Source organism: Tachysurus fulvidraco, chromosome 6, assembly GCF_022655615.1.
Source record: "Tachysurus fulvidraco isolate hzauxx_2018 chromosome 6, HZAU_PFXX_2.0, whole genome shotgun sequence".
In the NCBI taxonomy this organism is placed as follows: Eukaryota; Metazoa; Chordata; class Actinopteri; order Siluriformes; family Bagridae; genus Tachysurus; species Tachysurus fulvidraco.
The window spans coordinates 31937167-31952166 of NC_062523.1; the positions used below are offsets into that span (position 1 = coordinate 31937167).

General features: G+C 42.5%; 3 protein-coding genes across 8 annotated transcripts in view; 1 reads left to right on the forward strand and 2 right to left on the reverse strand.

Moving 5' to 3' along the window:
- Positions 1–1009, reverse strand: part of mospd2 (motile sperm domain containing 2) — a 14312-nt gene extending 13303 nt beyond the window's left edge. Inside the window, exons 1-2 of one of the 2 annotated variants that reach the window (XM_027145364.2) lie at positions 903–1009; positions 760–817 (exon numbers count right to left, since the gene is read on the reverse strand). In XM_027145364.2, coding sequence (XP_027001165.2) covers positions 760–817; positions 903–935 — 91 coding nt within the window. In that variant the 5' untranslated portion in view covers positions 936–1009. Of the gene's footprint in view, positions 1–466; positions 488–759; positions 818–902 lie in introns of those variants that run through there. The other variant, XM_047814948.1, reaches the window with a different exon arrangement.
- A 1029-nt stretch (positions 1010–2038) lies between these two features.
- On the forward strand, positions 2039–12176 carry fancb (FA complementation group B). 3 transcript variants are annotated; one of them, XM_047814947.1, is made up of 9 exons: positions 2039–2214; positions 3052–4147; positions 5242–5397; positions 5813–5905; positions 6067–6195; positions 6559–6728; positions 10136–10476; positions 10593–10830; positions 10936–12176. In XM_047814947.1, exons 2-9 carry the CDS (start codon positions 3260–3262, stop codon positions 11291–11293), a joined length of 2373 nt encoding a protein of 790 aa, XP_047670903.1. In that variant the 5' UTR covers positions 2039–2214; positions 3052–3259; the 3' UTR covers positions 11294–12176. The 3 variants fall into 3 exon arrangements, with proteins under 3 accessions (XP_047670903.1, XP_027001164.2, XP_047670902.1); XM_027145363.2 differs by lacking the exon at positions 2039–2214 and adding an exon at positions 2241–2297; XM_047814946.1 differs by lacking the exon at positions 2039–2214 and adding an exon at positions 2498–2644.
- Positions 12177–14410: 2234 nt separating this feature from the next.
- The window catches only part of glra2 (glycine receptor, alpha 2), a 15671-nt gene continuing 15081 nt past the window's right edge, over positions 14411–15000 (reverse strand). For all 3 annotated transcript variants that reach the window (XR_003440462.2, XM_027145347.2, XM_027145346.2), the window contains one exon: positions 14411–15000. This exon is cut by the window's right edge. The gene's annotated coding sequence lies outside the window, so the exon portion shown is untranslated.

Sequence of the window (15000 nt, forward strand, 5' to 3'; positions counted from 1 at the left end):
TCCCTCTGGAAATAATTATAGTGTATAATATAAAGTGCTCAAGTGAAGAAGTGTGTTTACTTTCTGTCTTCACTTCTGACCACGTGGGACAGAAACAAATAAAACACTGATCTCTCTCATGTGTGAAGCTGCAGCAGGTTCAGCGTCTGAGCCGCCGGTCGTGATGTTTTACTGACGACTGCAAAGAACTTTAATCTCATTAAGAATCTTCATGCAGAAATAAACGATAAAATGCTGAGATGATTATTAGGTGTTTATTTACTTCTCTTATATCATCATATTAGTATTTACTTATATATTAAAGTCTCTTTAGTGGTATTAGAATGAAAAAGACCAGGTTTTCTTCTCCGGTCCGTATTTTCTACACCATTCTCAGGCACGAATGTGAGGAAGTGGAACAGAAACCCAGACAAACATGAGGTCACTCATCATGACGGATATTACAGAGTGAAAGTAAAACACACACCTGACATGTAGGTCCTATAAACCAGATCCTACAGCAGTTTAAACTTAAAGAAGTTCATCTTTATTCATCAGGAACAGAAGGACACTTCAAGGTGCCATCTGGGACCCAAGCAGGGATTTAGTGCACACTTGTAGCCCTGACCTGTGATTATTGTGCACTGTAACACGGATCTATCAGATGTTCAGGAGAAGGTCAGGAGATGTTCAGGAGATGTTCAGGAGAAGGTCAGGAGATGTTCAGGAGATGTTCAGATGGAAGAACTTTAGAGGAACTGAAGTCATTAAAACACTCACCTTGTATGAACTCATGTTTAAACCTCTGACGCGTTTCCTGAATCTTGATCTCTAATTCCTTTAAAAGATAAACAACATATGGAGTTATTTCTGAGCTGTAGTTGTAGAGAAAAGCGCGAAATTCCCAGATTTTTAGCTCTAACCTGCTCCGGCTCAGGCTGTGCAGCGTCCGCCATGTTTGTTTGTACAGACTGTCACATCCGGGTTGCCAGATTGGGCCAAATTCAGAGTACAAATTCCTCTTACACTAACTGTAAGGGTGCGTCACAAATCGGCTGTTTTACTGCATCCACACTTTTCACCTCTTAAACAAACTTTTCAGTTCAAAGTTTCAGTAACAGTGTAATGGTGTGTGTTCAGCATTAATAATAAATAATATTGTTGAATTAACAGAATCCTGTAGAAAATTCCTCCTCACAGATCTCTGTGGCATCAGTTACTCCATCAGTTGCCATCGGTGTCTCATCACTTTGCATGTTCATGTTAAACAGTACTGTTATTCAGGTTATTGTTGATAGTTTTTAGCTCCATCTGTGTTCTAGAGTATCTAAATTGTGACGTAAGGCACTGACACTGGAGACTCCTTACAAAAGTGTTAACATTCTCCTTACAGAAATCTTCACTGTGCCAAACATTAACCAGCTTTTCTCTATATAAAGCTACATGTGCTAGTAAATGAGCTGTAGAAATGTTAGGGTATAAAAATGGTAAGGTATAAAAATGGAAATGTATTCAATGGTATTAAAATGGTAAGATATTATATAATAAACATTAATGTGTTTTTCAGTTGCACTAATGCTTAATAAACTCCTTCTGACCAATCAGAATAATTGTTAACAAAAGTGTCCTAACCTTAACCTTAATTTTATTACAATCCAAATAAAGAAATAATGTCCATTACCTGCATGTTGGATATGAAATAGGTTTTGTTCACTGATGCAATGCATTTTATTCCATTTTATTGTAATTATTTTTAAAGGCAGATGGATAACAGTTTAAATGACTATGAATCCACCAATCTGGCAACATCTGTCAGGGGTTTTTAATCCGGAGATTTCTAGTAAAAATGTTGTGTTTCCTGAAACTGCAGCTCGGTGTCCGCCATTTTGATTCTATGTAACTGTTCCCTAATGGGCGCCATATTGGATCTGCGAAGCAGATATTTTGTTCTGGGGCGTGATGTAAGAGATAAACTTGGCTTTTATGTTAAAGCAAGAAAAGCACTCATATATTCACAAAATACTAGTTTTATTAAATGATACCATATAGATATACTTTTTTGGAAACAGATTCCTGAAAACAAAAACAATAGTTGTTACAAGTCCCACCCAATCTGCGCTTGGATTGGATAGATGTATATCGGTACCTGAGCTAGGATTGGATAGTATTGTCCAATTGGAGCACGGCTTGAGGAAGAAGTTTGGCGGGAAAGGTTTACTAAGATTATTTCCTGAGGTAATGTTTAGTGCACTTTGTTTTTATCTGAGTGTGTTTACAGGACTAAAGGGAACAGCGGTGTAAATGTCCTTCCTGATGTGGTATTGTGTACTCTGTCCTTCCTGATGTGTTATTGTGTACTCTGTCCTTCCTGATGTGTTATTGGAACTCTGTACAACTCCAAACTGATGTCTCATGTGAAGGTCCTGATGTCTGTCTACCTGTCCTGATGTCTGTCTACCTGTCCTGATGTCTGTCTACCTGTCCTGATGTCTGTCTACCTGTCCTGATGTCTGTCTACCTGTCCTGATGTCTGTCTACCTGTCCTGATGTCTGTCTACCTGTCCTGATGTCTGTCTACCTGTCCTGATGTCTGTCTACCTGTCCTGATGTCTGTCTACCTGTCCTGATGTCACCATCTGTCTACATGGAGCTAGATATGTGACAGGTGGGCGTGGCCTAGTGATAGTATTGTGTGTGATATATGTGTGTGTATATATATACTGTGTGTGTGTATGTATGTATACAGTGTGTGTGTGTGTGTGTGTGTGTGTGTGTGTGTATATATATACTGTGTGTGTGAGAGCACGAGTGTGTGTGTGTGTGTGTGTATATATATATATATATTTATTTATATATATACATATGAGTCTGTTATTACATTCTACACTTTATTTTATTTCAGAAAGTTTCTACACATTTAATGAGAGGTTATATACGTATATGATAAGATGAAATGGTTCATACATTGTTACGTGTCAGTAAGTTTGGGATGTTGATGCATGGTGTTATGACTTTATAGTGTGACCCTCCACTTAATGTCCTTCACAAGTTATTTGTGTCCCTTTTTTGCAGCATTCTGCTTGTTCCTGTTGAAGATAATGTCGAATCTTTCAATCATTGCAGCTCATTTCACAGTTTCAAGTTGTGTTGCTTGTCCTCCAAACGTCCCCACGGTTGTTCTTCTGCACAGCTTCTGTCCAAACCCTAATACTGTCACCAGCTGGAACTGCAGCTCTGCTCTTCAGACCTCGTTCAGTTTGTCCTGTGTGATGTAACAAAGATGGCCTCAGTGCATCAGCGCCTCCACATGGTCACACTGCACGGTGACCTGCTTATCTTTCAGTGCAAGTATCCCAGCTCAAGAGGCTCTGAGATCATTTTCTGGCGGATGTCCTTCGCCCGAGACTCGGCCACCTTCATAAATGAGGACGATAAAATAACCCCTATGTACGAAAACACCTCCAGAGCAGTCAGTATTGTTCACTGCACTGCTGCCATCAACTTAAAAACGAGGCAGAGAGCCGTGTGCATTTTGCTGAGGCTTCACCGGAAGGCATCTCAAGGGTTTAAATACATGCTTTACTCTTTAAGCAGTAGAACCAGTGCAAAACTACATGTGGAATTTTCATTGCCTTATGAGATGGGCAAGGATGTCTCAATTTTCCATGGACCCACTCTAGTGTGGCGTCACGAGGACATGGTCTTTTACACGTCTGCAGAAACTGGCAGCGTGAAGGAAGTCCCAATACGTCTGAAGGTCAATTTTCTTGGCGAGTTTCCCCTTCCACAAAGACCATTAGCAGTTCTTGGTTTGCAAAAGATGACCGAAGAGGGAAATGACGGGGAAGATAAAACTGTTCTTTACTTCTTAGACGATGGAAGGACTTTTAGTGCTGATTGTCTTTTACCCAGTGCCTACAGTTCGGTTGTTCGATGTATGCTGGTGGTTTCAGCCAAGGAAGTAGCTGGATCTCTGAGATCTTCTGTTGTAGCTGCCACTTGTAGGAGACAACTGGTTTGGTTTGAAAATGGACTTCCAGAAGAAGTGTGTCTTCTTCCGTACGAAGAGCCCCGAAGCGTTCGGACCGTTCACACAGGAAGCGGCTGCATCCTCGTTGTCGTTTTCGAGCACGGGAATGTCTGTGCTGTGTGGAAAGATACCTTCAAGGTAGGTTTTATGGTATTCTTAAGGTGTGCCGTGTTAAAAGTCGTAGATGTGCTGTAGGTATTTCAGTGTCATCTCCCAGAGTATCAGCTCAGGTCCTGGAGAGGTTCCCTGTCCTCTTCAATAAAGGTGCATTAAAAATGAAAACTCTTCCAGGAAAAAAACGCAGAAGAAGAAGATCCACATAACATTACAGATGCTGTTAATGCCACTTTAAACTGTTTTACACTATCAGGTGATGCTATGTGATGTAAGCCTAGTGTGGGTTTTCTCACTAAACGACAGAGATCTGGATGTGTTTCATGATTAATGATGTCAATCAAAGCAGATTGTGAAAATATCACGAGGAGGATCTACAGCATCTTCCTACAGTACAGTAACCTGGTAAAAGCTTTTAAACTTTAAACACGATTTGAGAACAAGGGGCAATTTGTAAATCATACACCGAGCTAAATAAAGCGGTCCTTGTTGCCCTGGTTGGTTAACAGAAAGATTCACTATTAGACTAACCATCAGTTCAGACTCTGAGTCTTTGTATTCGATCAGAGATGTTGTGTAGCACTGACTTCTGTTGTGTAGCACTGACTTCTGTTGTGTAGCACTGACTTCTGTTGTGTAGCACTGACTTCTGTTGTGTAGCACTGAACTCTGTTGTGTTACTAGCAGTAAGTTTCTTGTGCTGGGTTTGATGTTGTAGTTACGGGTTTAATACAGAGAGCTAAACCCTGAACAGGAGAATGGATGTAACTGTAACTAATGAGGATTTATGTGTTTGACTGTGTGTAGAAAACATGACCTGGAATAGCTGCTGATACCAAATGATTCATCACGTAAACAGATATCTTTGTTAGATTTCACACTAGTGAGCTAGTTACTGAGCTTTAGTTTTATTTACTTACAGGCGGCTAATTAGGTCATTTTAATGCATTTCGACAGCATCATAAAACAGGACAAAAAAAGGCTCAGTATTTTTCAGTAGCTCTAAAAAGGACACGTGATTCTGCCTCAGCGATCCTGCTCCTGATTTGTCTTTTGTGTGTCATTAGTTTAGTTTTTTTTAAAGAGATGTAATAAAACGACGCCTCTGTCCTCCCCAGGTGGCTGCGTGCTGGACAGACGTACGACTTTTACTCGTGGATGATTTCCTTCATGCAGGGTTTGAGCAGATGTTGCTGCTTTTTGAGGACATCGACTCAGCAGACAGAATCCTGGGGAAATTCCTCCTCACAGATCTCTGTGGCATCAGTTACTCCGTCAGTTGCCATCGGTGTCTCATCACTTTCCATGTTCATGTTAAACAATACTGTTATTGTTGATAGTTTTTAGCTCCATCTGTGTTCCAGAGTATCTAAATTGTGACGTAAGTTTTATTCTCATGAGCGACGTGTTAATAAACTGATGAGTTGAGTTATAACACGTGTTACTACTGGACCCTGTTACCGGTGTAACAAACCAAAGCTCAGATGAAGAATTAGCTGCATTTGGCTAATAGTGATGTTACATGCTCATTTGGTTCAGGTGGATTATGTCTTAGGGCTGCGATTGGACAGTGAGTGTATTTCACTGTCATGACTGCAACACACTGATGGATGTGAAGTTCAGTACAATGTGTGAAATTACGTTCCATTCTGAATAATCGCTGCTTAAATCATTTCTTTTTCTCTCCAGTGTGGAACAGCAGAGAGTGAAGATGTCAATCGGTGCGAGGACGCAGAGGAAAACGTAACTTTGACAATTCAAGCACTAGACGCCAGACTCCAGGTACGAAGCGTCGTCTTTATAAAACACTTTAATGAACCACGACACTTACCTGATCTGGTACATCATTTAATTTGATGAGATGTGATTCAGGTGATAATGACAGGTCATTTACGTCGCCCAGGTGTTTCATGTGTCATCTGTGAATGTGTTGTTTTGAACAGAGCGGTTTGGTCTTCCTCCAGAACCTCCAGAGAGATCTGCATGTTAAAGATCACGTCATCCTGCAGTGTGTCTCTGCTCTCCATGACCTTTTATCCGACCAGAAGCACGTCGCATCTCCTGCACTGCAGGTCTCTTTATACATGTATTAAACAGTACACGAGACGTACATGTGTGCTTTGTGTGTGTAATTCCAGAATAGTTGGCACTGTTTAGCATGTTTAACATTAACGTTTAGTAAAACAGAGAATTCAACATCCCAAAATGCCCAGAATTGAGAATGAAGTGAGTCTGTGATTCTTCTCTGTATAAAAGCGAAACTCTCAAACCTGCTTGTCGATAGAATCTCAGCTGTGTTATACTTTTCCACAGTCACTGGTTTGGATGGCTTTACATTTCATAATCATATGACTGTACGTACTACATACTGGGGGTAGTGTGTAATGGTGCAGTGTGCAGGAGCTCTTACACTTTAAACACTGTCTGTATTACAGGAAGGTCTGGTGTCTCTGTTGGATGAACAGAGCGAGGAGGACGAGTGCACGCCATATGTGAGGAGGGAAACGAACTCAGACGAGAGTCTTCTGAAAGTAGAGAGAGTTTGGCACAGAGTCGTTGGCCAGAGGCTTGTTTTTGGTGCACTTTTATCTCTGACGAATCAAATGTAAGCCAATAATAACTACAAATAAATTTTCAGAGAACGTAATGGTGTGTGTGTCCCCTCCTGTATATGTGTGTGTGTGTCCCCTCCTGTATGTGTGTGTGTGTGTCCCCTCCTGTATGTGTGTGTGTGTGTCCCCTCCTGTATGTGTGTGTGTGTGTCCCCTCCTGTATATGTGTGTGTGTGTCCCCTCCTGTATATGTGTGTGTGTGTCCCCTCCTGTATGTGTGTGTGTGTGTGTCCCCTCCTGTATGTGTGTGTGTGTGTCCCCTCCTGTATGTGTGTGTGTGTGTCCCCTCCTGTATGTGTGTGTGTGTGTCCCCTCCTGTATGTGTGTGTGTGTGTCCCCTCCTGTATGTGTGTGTGTGTGTCCCCTCCTGTATGTGTGTGTGTGTGTGTGTGTGTGTGTGCCCCCTCCTGTATGTGTGTGTGTGTGTCCCCTCCTGTATGTGTGTGTGTGTCCCCTCCTGTATGTGTGTGTGTGTGTGTGTGTGTGTGTGTGTGTGCCCCCTCCTGTATGTGTGTGTGTGTGTGTGTGCCCCCTCCTGTATGTGTGTGTGTGTGCCCCCTCCTGTATGTGTGTGTGTGTGCCCCCTCCTGTATGTGTGTGTGCCCCCTCCAGTGTGTTCTAGGACTGTGCTGCATATGATTCACCTCAGTAGTGGTAGTGATGTTAAGGTGGTGTGTAATCACAGCATGTTATGTATGTTGTGATGTGATGTACCCAGTGATGAGTGATACAGCTGGACATATCACACATCTGTGAATGAGGACGTCTCAGTTCTCACTACAGTCTGCACTGAGCACATCTTTATTTTCCTCACCTCCTCAGAGTGTAGTGTGTTCATTTACTTCAGATATCTATCCATTAAAAAACATTCTCAATCTGGTTTCTATGGGAACAGACTCGCTCTCTCTCTCTCTCTCTCTCTCTCACCCCCTCTGTCTAACTGTGACAAAACTTCTGCTAAATCCTAGTCGCCCGTCACTCCGTTCTCGTATATTTCTTCTGTTTTATGTCCTCTAGTTTCTTTCTGTTATTCATTTCTATTATCATGTATTTCTTCAGTCTGTTATCTGTATGATTTTCACCCATTCACCTGTACGATGATGTCATCTGTCTATCCTATTTTTATTATTGGATTTCATCTCTGGTTGTTAAACATTTACAGCACTTGCTAGAAGCCTTTATCCAGAAAAACTTACATTTATCTCATTCATACAATTAAGCAGTTGAGGATTAATCAGCAGTGACAGCTTGGCAGTTTTAGGATTAGAACTCACAACCTTCTAATCAGTAATCCGACATTTTAACAATTGGCCTCCCCTGCCTTGTGGGCCCTGTAGACCCCTGCCCTGTAGACCCTGTAGACCCCTGCCCTGTAGACCCTGTAGACCCCTGCCCTTTAGGCCCTGTAGACCCTGTAGGCCCCTGCCCTGTAGACCTTGTAGGCCCCTGCCCTGTAGGCCCCTGCCCTGTAGACCTTGTAGACCCCTGCCCTGTAGGCCCCTGCCCTGTAGACCCCTGCCCTGTAGACCCTGTAGACCCCTGCCCTTTAGGCCCTGTAGGCCCTGTAGACCCCTGCCTTGTGGGCCCTGTAGGCCCTGTGTACTCCTGCCTTGTGGGCCCTGCAGGCCCTGTGGACCCCTGCCATGTAGGCCCTGTAGACCCTGTGGGCCCTGTAGGCCCTGTAGACCCCTGCCCTGTGGACCCCTGCCTTGTGGGCCCTGCAGGCCCTGTGGACCCCTGCCTTGTAGGCCCTGTAGACCCTGTGGACCCCTGCCTTGTGGGCCCTGTAGACCCTGTAGACCCCTGCCCTGTGGACCCCTGCCTTGTGGGCCCTGTAGACCCCTGCCCTACACTGTGATGTCATCTTTAGATCCTCAGCCTATTTTATGCTAATAAAAGTTTCTCACACTTGCCTACCTTCTGCTCTCCTGTCTTCTGTTATACCTCATCTTTCTTTTATGTAACTGTTGTCATCTCAGCTCTGCCTTTTTCTACTATCTTAACTTCTATTGTATTACTTTAGTGTTTAGTGTATGTTATTGTTCTATCTTCTTTTGTCATATTCTTTCTTTTCATGTCATTTACTTCTCTTCTCATCATCTCTTGTTTTATCCTGATGTTTCCTTTCTGTTCTATTCTAAAGTCTTCTGGTCATGAATAAAAATCCACCCAGTAGGAAAGTGAACAAAAGCTCGTTGAAGGGGAAAAGGACATTCCCTTATTCTCTTTGATTTTTGGTCTAATCTCTTATTCTTTTCTTTTTTATTCTCCCAAGGCTGTGTAGGCCTTCAGAAAAGTTTCTTTCACACCGTGTGATTATATTTTCTCTTTTAAGTGCCACAGAATTCCTCAACTGTTTCTCGAAGGAATCTCTCTCTCTCTCTCCGAGAGAGGGGAGAGAATGAGAAGAGAAGAGAGAAGACGAGAAAAGAGGAGAGGGGAGAGAGAGAGAAGAGAGAAGAGAGAGAGAGAGAGAGAGAGATGGGAGACGAGAGAGAGAGAGAGGAAGGAGAGAGGCGGAGAGAGAGAGAGAGAGAGGGGAGAGGAGGAGAGAGAGACGAGAGAGAGAGAGTGGGAGAGAGAAGAGAGAGAGAGAAGAGAGAAAAAAGGAGAAGAGAGAGAGAGAGAAAGAGAGAGAGAGATAGAGAGAGGGAGAGAGAGAGAGAAAGAAAAAAGGAGAGCAGAGAGAGAGAAGAGAGAGAGAGAGAGAGAAGAGAAGAGAGGGGCGAGGAGAGAGAGAGAGAGAGAGAGAGAGAAGAGAGAAAAAATGTAAGGTAGAGATAGATAAGAGGAGAGAGAGAGAGAGGGGAGAGAAGAGAAGAGATAGAGAGAGAGAGAGAGAGAGATGGAGAGAGAGAGAGAGAGAGAGATGGAGAGAGAGAGAGAGAGAGAGAGAGGAGATCGCGAGAGAGTGGGAGAGCGATAGAGAGAGGAGAGATGTAGAGAGAGAGGGGGGAGAGAGAGAAGAAAAAATGAGAGAGGGAGAGGGGAGAGAGAGAGAGATAGAGAGAGAGCAAGAGAGAAAAAAGGAGAGAGTCTCTAGATATCTCACCTCCCCACCTTCTCTCGTTTCTCTATCTCTCTCTATCTCGCTCCCCTCCACCCCTTCTCTCTCTCTCTCTCTCTCTCTCTCTCTCTCCCTCCCTCTCTCTCTCCCTCTCTCTCCCACCCACCCCCTTCCCTCTCTCTCTCTCTCTCTGGATTTCAGCTTTCAGAATAGAAACATTATTATTATTTTGTACCTTTTTATATACCAACAATAATTTTAAAACCTTATTTAAAACAATCCATATAAAGACAAAGAAAACAAGAAAATAATTTTAACAGAATTTTAAATAAATCCGACAGTCTGTATGTGACTTCAGCTGCTTCTCATTTAATGGTTCTGTTTTCCTTTTAGGACAGAATCTGAAAATATGATCGCTGCCATTATAGCGACGCCCCCTATGGTTCGGAGTGTGAATAAAGTCATTTTTTACCCTGAACCCCTGACGTCTGCTGCCCCTGGACCTCCCAATGCTAAAAGGAGCAGGTTTCCTAGTGGTCCAGCCGTAATCATCACCACAGATCTGGCCCCGTTACTCACCTCTGACCCCGTTAAGTGCTCTGTTCTGCTTAGCTTCTCTACCAGGGAAGCAGGGAGAACATCTCAGCATTGTCAGTTAGTACATTTAGATTTAAAAGGTGCACTGGAGGGCAAATTTCAGCCCCGACTCTTCGAGGACTGCAGCATTGACTCAGGTAATGTGTGCTGCTCCAGGCGTGTGGTTGTGTTGGTGTTCCACAGGAGATTTCAGCATGCTGGATGTTGTAATGTGTATCTTAGCAGCTTGCAGCTCATTTTTATTATTGTCCAGATGAATCCAGGGAGGATCTGCTGAGTCTGATGGCAGCGTTTGAGTCGTGGCATTTTCACATCATAAGTACCGATCACACCTTGGTGGACGTTTTGTGCTTTTTGGAGGAGAAATTCAGAGCTAAAAGAATAAAAATCAGTCTACAGTATTTGCTGTGTTCCAGTCCACTGTCCGGCACGATGCTTCTCCACTGGAAACCCTGCAGCTCCTTCCATGGAATGCTGGATGTCTGTTGTAGGTGAGAAAACTCTTTTGTATTTTATTATCATTTTTTTTAATCACATGATTGTTTTTTCTCATTATTAACAACCAAAAAAACTTATCCTGACCTTTTACTTTACAGCGATCAGCTGGGCTTGCTTCATTTCCTGGATATTTTGTGCAACTTCCTTCCTGTTTCTCATTGTATTAAACTTAAAAAATCTGGGAAGGACCGAAACAGAAGCCCCGCCCTGTCCATGGAGCATGAGATTCGCACTACAAAAGAAGGCGTGGTCGCTCTAATCCGTGGTGGTGTGGAAGACCCCAGTAGTGATCTCTTTGTTCATATTAGTCGTGAGCAGTGGTTAAAAGAAAAGAGTGTTCAGCTCCCCCAGTTTGTGGAGATAAAGCGTTATCACCAGCTGGTACAGAGAGCGATTAACCTTAAGATGGCGAGCGATGTTGCCATGCTTGTGGGGGCGGAGCTTAATGAGTATTAATCCTCAGTCAAAGGCTATACTGCTCATGTACATCACACCACCACTTACACCACTCATGTACATCACACCACCACTTACACCACTCATGTACATCACACCACCACTTACACCACTCATGTACATCACACCACCACTTACACCACTCATGTACATCACACCACCACTTACACTACTGGTGTACATCACACCACCACTTACACCACTCATGTACATCACACCACCACTTACACCACTCATGTACATCACACCACCACTTACACCACTCATGTACATCACACCACCACTTACACCACTGGTGTACATCACACCACCACTTACACCACTCATGTACATCACACCACCACTTACACCACTGGTGTACATCACATCACCACTTACACCACTCATGTACATCACACCACCACTTACACCACTCATGTACATCACACCACCACTTACACCGCTCATGTACATCACATCACCACTTACACCACTGGTGTACATCACACCACCACTTACACCACTCATGTACATCACACCACCACTTACACCACTCATGTACATCACACCACCACTTACACCACTGGTGTACATCACACCACCACTTACACCACTCATGTACATCACACCACCACTTACACCACTCATGTACATCACACCACCACTTACACCAATTACATTTAAGTATCCATAACACCTTCGTCTTGTAAAAGTCCTTAAATTGCAGGTTTTCCAACTACAACGTAAACCATGGTCATGCTCCTATGCTTTGGTTTTTGTTGTTATGATAATTATTATTATTATTAATGAATTAACGCTGTTTATTTAAAATGTTTATTATACTGTATGTTTGTAATACGACAATTTACCTTTCTTTTGCTATAAGTAAATGAACATGTGTGCATGTAAGTTGTAACAGAAGTGTGTTTTATTTTGTTTGTGAGGTGATTTACACACTACTACATGTGATCAAAATTACAGAATTCTTCTGATTATATAAATGATGGGAAAATTACACAAAAAACATCCTGCATGTATTTAAGGATTCCCAGGACACACACAAGCCCCCATATGAGTGTGTGTGTGTGTCTGTGTGTGTGTCTGTGTGTGTGTCTGTGTCTGTGTGTGTGTGTCTGTGTCTGTGTGTCTGTGTGTGTGTGTGTGTCTGTGTGTGTGTCTGTGTGTGTGTCTGTGTGTGTGTCTGTGTGTGTGTCTGTGTCTGTGTCTGTGTGTGTGTGTGTGTGTGTGTGTGTGTCCTGGGAAGGCTCCACATGATGTAGAAGGAAACGTGAGTCATCAGACCCATCCTGCTTTGGTCCAGTTCTGATCACGTGTCCAGCGTAGGAGCTTTGGGAGGCGTACAGCAGGGTCACGCTGATGCTCTGCAGCTCCATATGCAGCAAGCTGTGATGCTCTGTGTGATCACACTCCTTACTATAAGACTCATTTTATTCTAGCAGTCTGTGTTATAACAGCTCTTCTGTGTGGTCACTTATTTCACACCCTTTTTTCCCACATGTATAACCGAAGTGCAAAGTGCTTTCTTTACTCATCACCTAATACCACCTGTATGTCTGTTCAGCAAACCACAAAGCTCTTGTGATTTGGTTATTGATCCCAGTGGAGACTCTGTGTGTATAAGCAAAGTGCAAACACACTGGATTTCTGGCCTACATTCATAGGAAAAAAGTTCAAGATATATCTAATGTGTCTGAGAATGAATAGACATTGACTAAATACATCATTAAGGTATTGAGGTGATCTTGGAACTGAAACCATGCACAGCGGCTCATACACCGAGCAGCTCATGCACTACTGCAGAGCCTTTGTAACAGTCTGAGGTCTGAATCTCCTCAATGTACTCAATGTGCTGCCTTCTGCCTTACACAGAAAGTGTTCTCATCTGTAGCTAGCTTCACTGTGGGCAATTCATCTTCATGGGCAGCTTGATAGAGTGGCAGATGCACTATCCAGACAATGTCTATGTTCAGGAGAATGGCAGCTGGACCCGGAGGCACACACACACTGGGACAAGTTCAGTCATGTGATTCACTTTTGGGGCACAATGTGGGTCAGGACACACTACACCATTATTGGTGTTCTGCTCATGGCCTCAAGTTGTCCAGTTAATTCCAGGTCCTCCTCTGATGTTCACTAGTGTGGAGAATGTCCTGGTGCCCTGCACACTGAGAGACATTGTCACAGATGAACATACTGTAGATCCCATAGGAACAGATAACGTCTGTGGTTTTGTACCCTCGGTGTAATTTGATGGCTGCAATGTACAGGGACAAGAAATAACCCTGAGTGTTAGTACATGGGCTTTCAGCTGTCAGGTGGGGACTATTCTGTTGTGTATGAAGCCACCCAGAGACTGTCATGTCTTCTTCTGTACCAATGTTGTGTCAGTCAGCTGTATGTTCTGGTGTTTATCAGCAGGTCTGAGCTGAACTCAGAGGTTATGATGACCCATTAGTTCCTCAGGAGCTCTCGGCTGCACTGTTATAAACTGTTGTAGAAAGGACATTATTTACATTTACACTATTTACTGTAGAGTGTCACCCAGATGGGGATGAGGTTCTCTTCTGAGTCTGGTTCCTCTCAAGGTTCCTCTTATCATCTCAGGGAGTTTTTCCTCATCATCGTCACCTCGGGATTGATCATTAGGGACAGGGACAGATGTATAATATATTATATTTTTAACTTAATCTTTTTAAAATTAATTTTAAACTTTATATTTATTTATTTTTATTCTTATTTGTTCTTATTTATTTATCTATCTATTCATTTATCGATAAATAGATAAATAAATAGATAGATAAATAAATAGATTAATTAATTAATTGATAAATAAATAAATTATGTTTCCATACTTCTGTAAAGCTGATTTGAGACAACGGGAAATAAAAGCGCTCTACAAATAAATTGAGTTTAATATCTTCACTGATGAGCGAGTGCAGGGATTTCTGATAACACCATTAATAACTAACAGGCACTCGGTTCTGCCACATTATCCGGAGTCATCCTGGCTATCAGAAAACAATTAAATCTGGTGATGGTTCATCAGTGCATACGGACAGTGTTGACTGTGTCCATGTGGTGTTGAGTAGCTTAGGGCAATGACACAAGAAGATAACATTATTTTTACTACTTTATTTGAATGTTGTTTAAAGTACAAACACAATCCATATTCATTAACATAAGCAGTTGAAGAAATGCTCAGAAAGTGAGGAACTAGAAAGATACATTAATGAGCATGTGAGCATGTCTAAGGCCTAACGGTATCACACTCTCAGACGACCTGGCCAATGTCTAGGGACTGTGACTGAATTCTGTACAAACTTGTCCAAAGTCTATTTTAGAAAAACTGGATAATCTTCATTTTATATTAAATCTCATAAAAACCAGTAGAATACTTACATGTTTTTGTGGTTAATACAAATATTCTGGCAGTGTTGTCACTTTGAATTTGGCCTGTAACCTGGCTGTCCATACTGTAGGCATTGGGACAGCTTTAATGTCTCGAAACTTCAAGGGTGTTCACATTTATATTAGGTAGACAGTTTTTATGGGGACAGTCCTTGCCCAGTGGTGTGTCTTTAGATCAGTAGTAGGGATAAGATGAGTAATAGTATATAAAAGATATCCAGAATTAATCAATAGTTAGGGTTAGGGTTTGGTTGTGTTCCTGAAGTCCGATGGCTTCAATGCAAACTTCACAGAATGAC

What these genes read in the sequence shown, in the direction of transcription:
- fancb (XM_047814947.1), top strand. Translation starts at nt 3,260, where the DNA reads ATGGCCTCAGTGCATCAGCGCCTCCACATGGTCACACTGCACGGTGAC. An exon ending in TCGCATCTCCTGCACTGCAG is followed by an intron (nt 6,196 to 6,558) that starts GTCTCTTTATAC and finishes TCTGTATTACAG; the next exon opens with GAAGGTCTGGTGTCTCTGTT. An exon ending in GGACTGCAGCATTGACTCAG is followed by an intron (nt 10,477 to 10,592) that starts GTAATGTGTGCT and finishes ATTATTGTCCAG; the next exon opens with ATGAATCCAGGGAGGATCTG.